The sequence below is a fragment of the Tribolium madens genome, unplaced genomic scaffold (assembly GCF_015345945.1).
Source record: "Tribolium madens isolate multiple individuals breed KSU strain unplaced genomic scaffold, Tmad_KSU_1.1 Scaffold_11;HRSCAF=98;Tcas5.2_LG3b, whole genome shotgun sequence".
NCBI classification, from domain to species: domain Eukaryota; kingdom Metazoa; phylum Arthropoda; class Insecta; order Coleoptera; family Tenebrionidae; genus Tribolium; species Tribolium madens.
Genome location: NW_025400975.1, coordinates 8,629,611 through 8,642,539, shown reverse-complemented (window position 1 = coordinate 8,642,539; position 12,929 = coordinate 8,629,611). Strand labels below are relative to the sequence as shown.

The 12,929-nt window shown below is 27.1% G+C and overlaps 1 protein-coding gene across 5 annotated transcripts in view; it reads left to right on the top strand.

Moving 5' to 3' along the window:
- Positions 1 to 12,929, top strand: part of LOC123015438 (Down syndrome cell adhesion molecule-like protein Dscam2) — an 81,453-nt gene that overhangs the window by 19,328 nt on the left and 49,196 nt on the right. For all 5 annotated transcript variants that reach the window (XR_006413383.1, XM_044415183.1, XM_044415175.1 and 2 more), the window contains exon 3: positions 1,829 to 1,990. Coding sequence is in view for 4 of the 5 variants with exons in the window: in XM_044415183.1 (XP_044271118.1) it covers positions 1,829 to 1,990 (162 nt within the window). In the remaining variant the exon portion in view is untranslated. The remainder of the gene's footprint in view (positions 1 to 1,828; positions 1,991 to 12,929) is intronic.

Here is a 12,929-nt window from a genome sequence, read left to right as displayed (position 1 = left end):
CCTTTAAACATTTATTAATTTATTTCCAAAAGAAACTGATAGTTTACTCAAAAAAATTCTTTAAGAGTAATTCTTGTAATTGAAAAATTTTTTTAACAAAAAAGTGAGGTTTACAAAAAAAAATTTGCACACCTACAATTCTTGTACAAGCTCGTTGTCTAAAAAAAATATTAAAAATGTTACAATTAATGTTAAAAAAATTATAAACTTTATCTGTTGTCAAAACTTATTTGAGACTTAATTTTGCAAATTTAAATACGTTTTTCAAATTTAGTGATTTTCTTGATGAAAAACTCTCTAAACAGATAGAAATTTGCTATTTGCAGCATTTCCAAATTTCTCAATTTTTTCTTGATGAAAAACAGGCAAAAAAAATCATGAGACTTAAGTTTGCAAATTTAAATCAAATTTAAATTTAGTGATTTTGTAGGTGAAAAACCCTCTAAACAGATGAAAATTTTGTTATTTTATGGACTATTTTTGCCAAATCTCTTACATTTAGGGTGAAAAATAGGCTAAAAGGCTCATTTGAAACTTAATTTTGCAAATTTAAATTAAATTTTCAAATTTTATGAGTTTCTTATCACTGAAATTTGTTTTATAAATTTAACTCATTTTGGACCTATTTTTTCAATTTTCTGAATTATTTTTGTCGAAAAACAGGCATAAATACTTATTTGAGACTTGAGTTTGCAAATTTAAATCACAAAAAATAGGCAAATTAATCCAATTTTAGACCTTATTGCGTAAGTTTCAAGGTTATTTAAGCCAAATCCTTCGAATTTATAGTCACTCTCTCAATAAAAAACCGTTTTTATTTAAGAAAAAAATATTAATATGGTAATCTCAAAAGTTGAAACAATTAATTAAAATAAAAAAATATTTTGACATCGCTCTTTTACAACCTTTAAACTTTATTAATTTATTTTCAAAAAACTGGTAGTTTACTCAAAAAAATTCTTTAATTTTTTAAGTTAAACATTTTTTTAAGAAAAAAGTGAGGTTTACAAAAAAAATTTGCACAGTAACAAGTAAGAATTGTGGTAGGTTTCCATTAAAAAAAACCATTACTATGTTTATCTCGTAAGTATAAACAATTAATTATTTTTTTTCAATAGCATTTTTATAGCCATTGGACACCAAAAAAATTGATTGTAGAACTTAATCCACTTTCTTCCCAAAGTGGATGTTTTATAGTTTAACTCCACAAATCGATAAATTTTATTTAGTCAAGTTGGGACATGTTTCGGCACCCTTGCGCCATCATCAGCCTTATATTAACAAAACTAAAAAACGCCGTAAGTCATAAATTATATTAATACAATATGACTTACCATTGAAAATTGTTACACTTTAAAATAAAAAATAAAAAATTTACAACATTAAAAAATTTAAATGTTCACTATTATTATGATTATAACAAATGGAAAAATATACAGAAGGAATAGTATTTGAACGTTATTCCTCTATAAAAAAGTAAAAGGACGAGGTCAGTGAAGCTGAAAAAAATTTAAAAAATCGATAGTTTCGCCAGAATAAAATCGTTTCCAGACTTTTGGACCAGCCTGTATGTGTGATTCCTGCAGCACAAAGGCTGCATATTGTAGTGTGTGTGTGTTTCCCCGGCATTCCTGCTGTATTGAATAGACCGCAAGCGAATAGGCGAAACCGTAATCAAAGTCCTGCTATCATAAATTATGAACACACTGCAACTACATTTGCTTGTTTGGTCAATAGGAAGCGCTATTTTACCCAACTTGAATCTTTGAATTTTATGACGAGCGAAGAAAAATTTCAGTTTAATGAAATAACTTTTTTATTGTTTCAGTGGTTGCACAAACGTTTAGAGTGGAGGTGGAAGTTACCGGTGCGGCTAGGGGATGTACAGCAGTGTTAAAATGTATAATACCGCCCTTTGTTAAAGACTTAGTTCGGATTATTTCGTGGATTCAAGAACCAACGTTTTTTATTTATCCGTCGTTGCAAGGAGGTAAGAAACTGATTTTTTTTCTGTGTTTTGCAATATTCAGCCTTAGTATATTTTGAAGAATAAATTTTCGTGTTTAGCAAAAAAAAAATTTTAATGGCAACCTGCTGTGACAATTTTTTTAATTAAAGACATAACCGATGTAGTCGTTTCACCTCGGAACACAAAACAATTTATTAAAAAAAAACTACTAACTAAATAACAATTTTAATTAAAATAATATATAATTAAATAAAATAACAATTTTAGTTAATTAGAGCAGGGCCGTAACCAGGATTGGGTTTTCTTGTTGATCCATGAAAATGAAATTAAAGAAGACGGATTAAAAAGCAAAAATCTTTAAGTACACGTTTTTATTTTAAATTGAAATAAGAGATCCTAATTAAACATAAAAAAATACAAATTAACTCACAAAAGTAACAAAAAATTAAATAAATTTTTAATACTTTCTATTGTTACAAATTTAAACAGGAGATAGAATATTCATTTTTAAAACAAAAATTTTCTATGAACATACAGGGTGCGCCAGAACTCGCGCCCCAGAGAAAAATGCCATATAAGGTGAGATACCAGGAACATAGAAAAAATGTTAAAAAAATTTTATCTATAAAAATTTCTAAGTTATGAGGGTTTAAATTTTGCACTTTGACTCTATGTATTTCTGTTGGAAAAATAATTTTCCAAGTTTTTTTGCTATAGGCTATTAAAAGAGGAAACAAGGAAGCTGTACTCTAAATTGTAACTCTGTTCAATGTTATTTGTGGCTTTTATTGGCAAGATTTTTGTCCCTTTACTAAATAATTGTAAAAAAAACATATACAAGATCATCAGTATCATTAAATAGATATAAAAAAATGTCAAATGTCAAAAAATATATGTCAAAATTTTTTGACAGATAGAATTTTTTAAACATTTTTTTCATGTTCCTGGTATCTTACCTTACTTGAAAATTTTCTCTGGGGCGCGAGTTCTGGCGCACCCTGTATATCGAAAAATGTTACGCAAAGGGTGCGTCTTTTAATAGTTTTTTTTCAATATTTCCGAAATCAATTTAGAAAAAAATTTCAAAATTTGGTACAGATGAACTTTTATACACCTAAACAAGTACAAAAATAAAATGTTGAAATTTTTAATTAGGGGCTTCTTAAACTAGATGGGATTAGGGTAAAAATTTACTCTATTTTGCCTGTGGTTTCTGCCACTTTCAGCAACAAAATTTCATAGTTTTTCATAAAAAAGGTCTTTTGTGTTTTTCCGATACAATTTACGGATTTTTAGTAAAAATCGGCTTAAAAATTTATGTTACAGACCATGAAAATTAAAAATTAAGTTCGTTTTACCGTTTAGGACGCCCCTGATTAAAAATTTTATTTGGCATTTGTTTAGGTGTACATATAAAGGTACCAAATTTTGTAATTTTATTTATTCTGAAATATTAATAAAAACTCTTTAAAAAACGTACCTTCTTTAGGGGTGTAGCTCCCTTTCATAGCATTTTTCGAAACACTTTTGTCGTAAAATTAAATATTCTATCAACTATTTAAATTTGTACCTAACAATAAAAATGAAACACTATAAGTAACACATGAAAAATTAATTCACAAAAATTTAAAATTAACTCACTAAAATAACAAAAAAACTAAATTTTTAACACTTATAACACTATATAACAAAGTGCTCAGCATTTCGGGGGGGTTTGAACCCCCTAATCCCCTCCCTTGGGTACAACCCTGAATTAGAGGTCATTTTTAGATCATATAATCTTTAATAAAAAAAATTGGCAGGTGGGTTGCCATTAATTTTTTTTTTGCAATACTAAAAAACTAAAAAGACTAAAAAAATGCTTGGTTCCATACTTTTTATTTACCCGGTATAATAAAATTTTATATTATAATATCCTTGTCAAATAGTATTGTTTTTGTTAAGTTAAAAAACGTTTTACACTCTTATTTAACAGGTAATTACGTAAATAATTGAAAAAATGTAATTGAATGAAATGAAAAAATGAAAAGTTTTTCTCATATAGATCCAATATCTGAAATTTTGATCCTATTATAATTTTAATTTGTTAGAAGATTTTGAGTTAACGATACTGATCTCATCTAAAATTCCAACTCGATTAATAATCCCTGTTTTTTGAAATTATAAACAGATTTCAGTAAAAAAAAACACTTAAATTTTAAACCGCAATTTTGTTCTAAATAACAGATTGCCAACTTTACAACTTCAAATGATATGAAGAAATAACTGAAAAAAACCTAAAACTCGCAAAGTTTTTACATAATTATGCATTGCTCAAATATCACATCACGAATAATGTCTGTTTTGATTAGTCACGTGTTCTAACACATTTGGCTCAAGATGTTTGGAACAATTATTCCCCCTGGAAACCAAGAGAATGGAACTTATATTACGGTCCTGTAACCGTGAAAACCACTGCACATTAAACTCACATTAACCAAATGATAGTTTCGAAAGTCAACTTTGGGAAGTGCACATGAAAATATACTGTGACAAAATAAAAAGTTTTAGTACTTTTGCCACAAAAAGCAACAAAATGCATTATTTATTTTATTGTTCCAATTTCCGTTGTAGAAAAGTTTTATTTGCTACAGAAACGTTTGAGAGAGCTTTCACAAAAAGTGAAATCAAACGAAAGCTTCGACGTTTTGTTTAATTTATATTATTTTTTAATAAAAAAATTAGTTATTCACTAGCCTGGCGCCTCCACCATTTTTTCATATCAAAAAAAAAATCAAACAAATCAAAAAAATGATTGAATTAATTACTGTGAATCGTGAAAAACTGGAATTCCACTCGATTATTTATTTGAAAATAATTTAAAGCATCTCGTTAAGTCTCGTTACTTGAATTTTTCTTCATATCTCAAAATGTTGTCTAAAAATGGAAACTTACCACATTTTTTTTAGACAACAAGCTTGTTACAAGAATTATCGCTGTGCAATTTTTTTTTTGTAAACCTCACACTTTTTTGTTGAAAAAATATTTGACGTATAAGAATTAAGGTTGTAAAGGAACGATGACAAATTTTTTTTTTATTTTAATTAATTGTTTAAACTTTTGGGATTACCGTACAAATAATTTTTTTCTTAAAAAAACGGTTTTTTATTTATTGTTTTACAAAGATATATTTATGCATTTTATAAATGTACAAAAAATTTATTAAAAATTAATGTTAAAAAAATTATAAATTATCTGTTGTTAAAACTTCTTTGAGACTTAATTTTGGAAATTTAAATAAAATTTTTCAAATTCAGTGATTTTCTTGGTGAAAAACTCTCTAAACAGATGATTTTTTTAAATTGTCTGTATTATTTTTGCCAAATCTCTCACATTTAGGGTGCGCTCTGGGCAAAAAACAGGCGTAAAGGCTCATTTGAAACTTAATTTTGCAAATTTAATTCAAAATTTCAAATTTTGTGTTTCTTATTGCTGAAATTTGTTTTATAAGTTTAACACATTTTTGCAATTTTCTGAATTTTTTTGAACAAATTTAGTGCTTTTTTGTTGAAAAACAAAATTCAATTTTGAATCAAATTTTTCAAATTTGTTATTTTCACAAATCACAAGAGAATGTAACTTATATTACGGTCCTGTAACCGTGAAAACCACTGCACGTTAAACTCACATTAACCAAATGATAGTTTCGAAAGTCAACTTTGGGAAGTGCACATGAAAATATACTGTAACAAAATAAAAAATTTCAGTACTTTTGCCACAAAAAGCAACAAAATGCATTATTTATTTTATTGTTCCAATTTCCGTAGTAGAAAAGTTTTATTTGCTACAGAAACGTTTGAAAGAGCTTTCACAAAAAGTGAAATCAAACGAAAGCTTCGACGTTTTGTTTAATTTATATTACTTTTCAATAAAAAATGAGTTATTTACTAGCCTGGCGCCTCCACCGTTTTTGTATGTTTGAGTCCGCAATCAAAAAATGATTGAATTAATTACTGTGAATCGTGAAAAACTGGAATTCCACTCGATCATTTATTGAAAATAATTTAAAGCATCTTGTTAATCTCGTTACTTGAATTTTTCTTCATATCTCAAAATGTTTTCCTCATTTCAAGTAGAGATCAATATTTTACAACATTGCTTGGCAGCGGGGATTAATTACCAGAAAATACGACTTTCTTGGGTCCTTATACATGTAGCCTGCCATTTTCCTTGTGAGAAATTGAAGCGTTTAATCATCACCCGGAAGTTTTGATTAAAATGGATCCGGTTACATGTAAAATAGTATTAGTTGTTTCTTTCAGAAGTTATAAAACAGTAAAGAATTTCAACATTTCTCGAATATCAAAATCCTCTTGTTTCTAAATCTCGATATTTTGGTTTTGTGAAATTTTCAAATTCTAAGATGTTGGGATTTTTTTAATCTTTGAACAATCATAGTTGACAATCTCTTCTAAAAGTGTCTGAAACTCCCTCATTTTTTTGGTTGTTTCAAATATGTCAGGATTAGAGAAATTTAAATTCTTAAAATTTAGAAATTTTTGGATGAATCTTAAAAGAAAAACAAGTAATTTTTATCTTGCGTTTTATTATTTCTTCTACTTTTTATGACACTGAAATAGGCTTGCAGTAAAAACATAACCCTTAGAGCCAAAGGATGACACCGTAGAGTTAAATTTTCGTGCTTTTATTAGAATAGCTGTGTTTTTTTTAAGTTTCACCACAGAGTTTAATTCTGTTTTGTGCTTATTGTTATAATGCCGAGTGTTTCTGAAGTAATAGCATCCGTCAAATGTAACATTTTTTGTTATTACACTTCCTGCACTGTTATTAATCCATTTATCAAAGTACAAGTCATGAAAACTGAAATGTCTTCACGAATTTGATAGATGCCATTTTAATAAAACTTCTAGTTATATGTGGTTGCGTTTTAAAATAAAATATCTACGAAATTTTACATAAAGCAAATAGAAAGTTAGATGCAGAGATAAATTTACATAAAGCAACACTTATCAGACGTTATTTTAACTGTGAAACCCATTTCATATTTATCGTATTGTGTGTTTTCGACAAAAAATATAATTTGTTATCTAAATACAGGGTGTGATAGCGACTTGAAAAAGTCCATTAGTGTCTTTTAAATGGTGAAATTAAAAAAAAATGTGTTTCAAAAACAAGTTACAATACAAACTCGTGTTTTTTGAAATGAAACACCATATGTTTCTAAGCGTTTTTGGATGTAGATTTTTATGACAATGTTTTTAACCTAAACTTTTTCTGGTCGATTTGGTTAGTTTTAAAAATAAGATGGTTTTTTGACGAAACCATGCACTTTTTAAAAATTTATTACACAAAAATTAGGACATCTGGAAATATTTTTTTTACTACCGCAAAGAAGAAGGTACAAACTATAAGGTTGTAACATTTTTTTGTGTGTTGCATTTGCAATGATAAAAAAATTAAGGCGTTTGTTAAAAGTTTTATAAGTTAAAAAATTTATATGGCACACCCTATTTATTGTTTTTGCATTTAAAAGATTATTAAATTGTTTTTCTAAAATTATTTAAAATAATTTGAATTTCAATATTTATAACGACTTTTACAATCTCTGGATAAATGATAGGCATTGTTGCTTTTTTTTTAAATTTTCGTCGAAAATGAGGTAAAAAATGTATAAACTATCACGAAACTAAAATTATTTTTGCTTTTTTGCAGAGTTTGTGATAACTGTTGCTTTACAAAAATATTTCAAATTTAACAAAACATTTATAAATGAAATTCTAACGACACAATATAAAAAAATCCACTTTATGCTGTCCCGAAAATTAACATTCTCATTTAAAAAATTGTTTTTCTTGTTTACTAGGTGTAATTTTGAAGCTAGTTCATCGACTTTTTAAAAACGGTTTTTTCAATTAAAAATTTACAAAATTATTTCGTCACAAATCGCTAAATTTACTCAAAAATGGTGTTATTTTTACTTTTTTAGATTGTGCTAAAAATTTGGTTTATTTTTCCGTTTTAGGACGATTTTTATTCAGAATCGCAATTGTTTTGAAAATTTTTGTCGAAAATGAAGTAAAAAATTAATAAACCATCACAAAACTAAAATTATTTTTGCTTCTTTGGAGAGTTTAAGCATGTTTTTGAGCTGAAAAATTATCTGGTTGCTTTTCCAAACGTTGTAGCAGATTTTTCAATCAAAAGCACAAAACTTCGTCAAAATAAGCCGAAAAATCACATAATTAATTCAAAAATGATGTTATTTTTGCTTTTTTCAAACACTTCAAACAAAGTTTTTTCTTTAATTCTTGCTTAAAAACATACCAAAGTTAATACATATACCAGACTAAATAAAAAATTACATAATTTATGCTCTTTTCGAGCGTTTTAAAACACTTTTCAATAAAAAACGCAATTATTTCGCAAAATTTTGTCAACAATACGTCGGAAAGTAATTGAATTAAGTAAAAATAGTATAATTTGTGCTTTTTTTAAAACATTTATTTATTTATTTATTTATTTTAACATTTTATCCACTATTTATTCAACAATTCAAGTTGTACATAACGCCTTTAGCATTTGGTAATTTCATTCCTAATAGAAACCAACGCTTAAAAGTCTTTTTTAATAAGAGAATATTGCGAAAAAATCACTCACCCCTTCAATTAATATTGAATGTTAAATATCTCTTTATTTATCAATTCTAGATATCAAAAGTTTATTTTTTTAGATAGACAATTTATCAATCTACTAGATGCAAAAATAAAAAATTGGGTGTTCCATTTAATTTTGTTAAGTTATTTAACTTTTAACAAACTTCTTAATTTATTAATATTTACAAATGCAAAACACTAAAAAATTGCTACAGCGTTAAATTCAGTACTTTCTTCTTTGCAGAAGAAAAAAATGTTCTAGCTGTCTTAGTTTTTGTGGAATAAATAAATAAAAAAGTGTATGTTTTTGTCAAAAAAAAACTTTTCATTTCTAAAATTAAGCGAAATCGACTAAAAAAAATTTAGTGTTAAAACATTGTTTTAAAAGGCTACATCCAAAAATGCCAAGAAACATACGGTGTTTCATTTAAAAAAACTTGTTTTTGGTTGAAAATAATTTTAGGTAACGCACTAGATTAACACTTTCAAAAATTCAAATTTTTGTTTTGTTAAATTAATTACAGATTTTGTCAAAAAATCGTTGAGAATTTCATGGAAAACATCAGTTTCCTTGTAAAAAAATGCGCCAATTTTTTTGTCGTTACGGCGATTGCGTTTAATATAAACACAGAATTATCATTTTTCTCTCATCAGTTTTAATTTCTCATTTAATATTCCCCGACATGAATTTTGTATGTTAACCTTAAAGCGAAAATAATTCAGACAACGTCGATAATATTCCCGATTCTTCTTCCATTCTAAAATTATCACAAAGCTTTTAAGGCTATAATGTATAAGCAAATTTATCTTGCTAAAGTCCTTAATTTCGATTTAATTTCATCCGACAAAGAACTCTTATTAATTTAAGCCGTCAAATTGAATTTGATATTAGAATTATTAATGACAATAATCAAACTAACGCAATTTACACCAATTGATCCGTGTAAATTCTCAAACAACTAACAGAAGCTAATTATTAACGTCTTCACTTCTCTCGAATGTTGATTTTAGTAAATCTCTTTGTACGATTTTAATCCGAATTTGCATCTCTTGTGGCTCAGAGTCCTATCAGTGTGTCCAGGGAGTATTGATCAGTCATGATTAAAACAGTCCTTGCAGATGGTGTTTGCTCAGTTTCAGTATTAAACATTCAGTTTCAAAATAAATTCGACTTTTCGAAATTATTCAGGACTTATCGCACACGTTTATTAGTCGCCACCAGAAGGCTCTTTATTACAAAATACAGTTATCTTAGGGACCTAATTAAAAGCGGCTATTATTACTCCAGGGGACACTATTCTCCGGCTTTTCCCCAAAGATTTCCGAGATAAGTTTGCTGCCAGCATAGAAACCCTCGAGTCCAGAGTGAATAAAGACATAAAATGCTAAGATGTTAAGAGCTTATAGATGAAATATGTGGTTGCTTGGAATCCTTGATACTACGAACTTTACTGGGAAAAACTTTGTGATTGTTGTATTTTTATTAAAATTTTGAAAGCTAAACCAATATTGCATAAACAGGTCTCTATAATATTAAAAAAATTCCTCTATTTTTTGACGCCTGGATTGCTCAATTCCATTTTTTTTATCTTCTTTACTTTTCAAATACCAACAATTATATACCAGGTGAATAAAAAGTATGGAACCAAACGTTTTTTGCTTAAACTATTTATTTTTTAGAAAAACTAATTGATGAATGATAAAGTACTATAAAAATGTGATGATTACGCGAGTTCTACAAAATTTATTTTTTTTTTAAATGGCCACCCACTATAAAACCATTTTTCTCATTAAAGTTATGATTTAAGGATTACAACTATTAACTTTAAAGTTAATTTTTATAAATTGCAATTTTGGCAAAAAAACGCATAATTCAAAAACAAAATAAAATTTCGTACTCAAAATACTATCACATTTTTTATATTACTTTAATTTATATAAATTATTATTTTCTGGAGGCAAATGATTGAAAAAAACCGCTTGGTTCCATACTTTATAATCATCCTGTATAGTTCTTTACACCGGAAATGAGTATCAACTTCGTTATTTAATAGGAAGTTATATTTTTTATTGCCTTTTTGGATTACTCAAGTAATTTTGAGACTTCCCTATACCTAAATTTAACCGTTTTTGAAATATTTAGACTTTTTTGAATTTCATTTAATTTGCATCTTCTTCTTTAAAAATTGATAGCTCTACCATTTTTAATTATTTTGAAACCGTATTTGGGCATATGAAAAAGAAAGGATAGATCTTTTCTTTCGTGTTTTTATAATGGTAAAAATTATAAACAAACCTCCATTTAAGGTTGCGTTTAGGGAACTTTAAATACTCGTAACTGAATTTTTTCAAATGGAAGGCCTCAATTTTTTCTTGATTAAATGAAAGAGAATTTAATTCTGCATCGATCTGTATCAACATTCCCTATACCTAAATTTCATGATTTCCAAGTTATTTTGACATTTTTTTTAAATGGAAGAAATTTATTACTATCCATGGTAGTTTTCGCATAGTTTGCCATGGGAAATATTTCTCACTGAAAAAACGCCAAGTTTTTTTTCACAATTGTGTCATTCTTTTCGTAAATACAAATTAAATTTATTTGATTTAAATTTGAATAACATTGATATTCTTTTTTTTATTGTTTCTGTGACAATCTGTGCTAAAGTAGCTAATGAATTTCTCACAATATCAAAAGAAGTAACTAAAACTTGAAAACTATCAAAGATAGGTATAGGGAATGTTAATACAGATCAAAGCAAAACTAAATTCTCCTCCATTTAGTGAAGAAAAAATTGGGGTGTTTCATTTAGAAAAATTAAGTTAAGGGTATTTGAAGTTTCCTAAAAGTAACCTTAAATTTTGGCGGTTTGTTAGTTATTTTTCCAATTACGAATACACCAAAGGAAAGACCTAACCTTTCTCTCTCGTATACCCAACTACGGTTTCAACATAATAAAAAATGGTAGAGTTATCGATTTTTGAATAGGAAGATTCAAATCCACAAATTTTAAAAAGGTCAAATATTTCAAAAAGGAATAAACTTACAAAATTTTACTTAAATATCATTGTTAGAACTCCCAATACTTCTAATGTGCGGTTTAATCGGAACACCCTGTATATCATTTTGTTCGTCTCAGTGAGACAAATCAAATGCACTAAGCAAATTTTCAAAAAGTCCACAAACTTTGAACTACATTTTTTTTTCCAATTTCAATGAATTAAAATACTTTAACTTTAAAAAATCATTACTCAATAACTATTAGGCCGATTTCCTTCAAATAAAGACCATTCTAAAGAGATGGACTTGCCCTTTAAAATGATATGCAATTTGAAATTTAAAATTGGCGAACTTTTCTTCTAAGTGTTCGAGGAAGTTCGAAGTAAATCGAAATAGTCTAAGAAAAAATCTACGAGTAATTTTTTTTCATCAATTGCACCTTCTTTGTTCTAATTAGAATAAAAAAAACTGTTTGTTTATGCCATTTAAATGCGGTTTGTTCAAATTTTACTGAATTTGTAAGACCGAGATTTTTGTTGTTTTTCCCAAATTGACACAATATTCAAATAAATGAAAGAATTGACGAGTGCATCAACACAAATACGCCAATATTTGCATTTCTATAAACGCAAACCGTATAAGTTTTAATTGAATTTGAAAAACTCTTCAGTCGGGCTTCGTGTACAGAAACTTTCACGCCTCTCAATTATTTATAGCACTATTTACCCCTCTCATTTGTCTTTTCTGTAAATTAGTGGCGATTTTTCTAGAGATTTAACCAAGTGCATTTTCGTTTCTATCACAGTTATTGGGATTTATCGCCGACTAAATCCTGGCAAACGACTTGGGTTGATTGTTTCTTAGATACACAAAAAGACTTTTAAGTTTTTTGTTTTACTTAAACTTATCAATGAGGCTTATCAGCTTATCCAAAAGTAAAAAAATAATATTAAAAAATAAATATGAAAAAAAAAGATGTATAAATAAATAAAAAACTACAAAACGTCAATTCATTAAAAAAAAATTAATCATGAGAGGAAAACTCAAAGGAACGTGCTTATGTCATAAAGAAGCATGAAAAAACACAAAAAACAAAGGAAAAAAAATATTTTGCGAAAGAGCTTTAAAAGGCTTAATTTAATATCATGAAAATCATGAAAATTTACTCGTTTATTGAATATTTTTCAGAAATTTTAATAATAATATTATAATAATTATAACTCTTTTCAGTATTTTTTAATAAATAATCTAAAAGTATACAGACATTGTTTCTCTGTAATTTTGTAATTATTTTTGGAAAAACTGT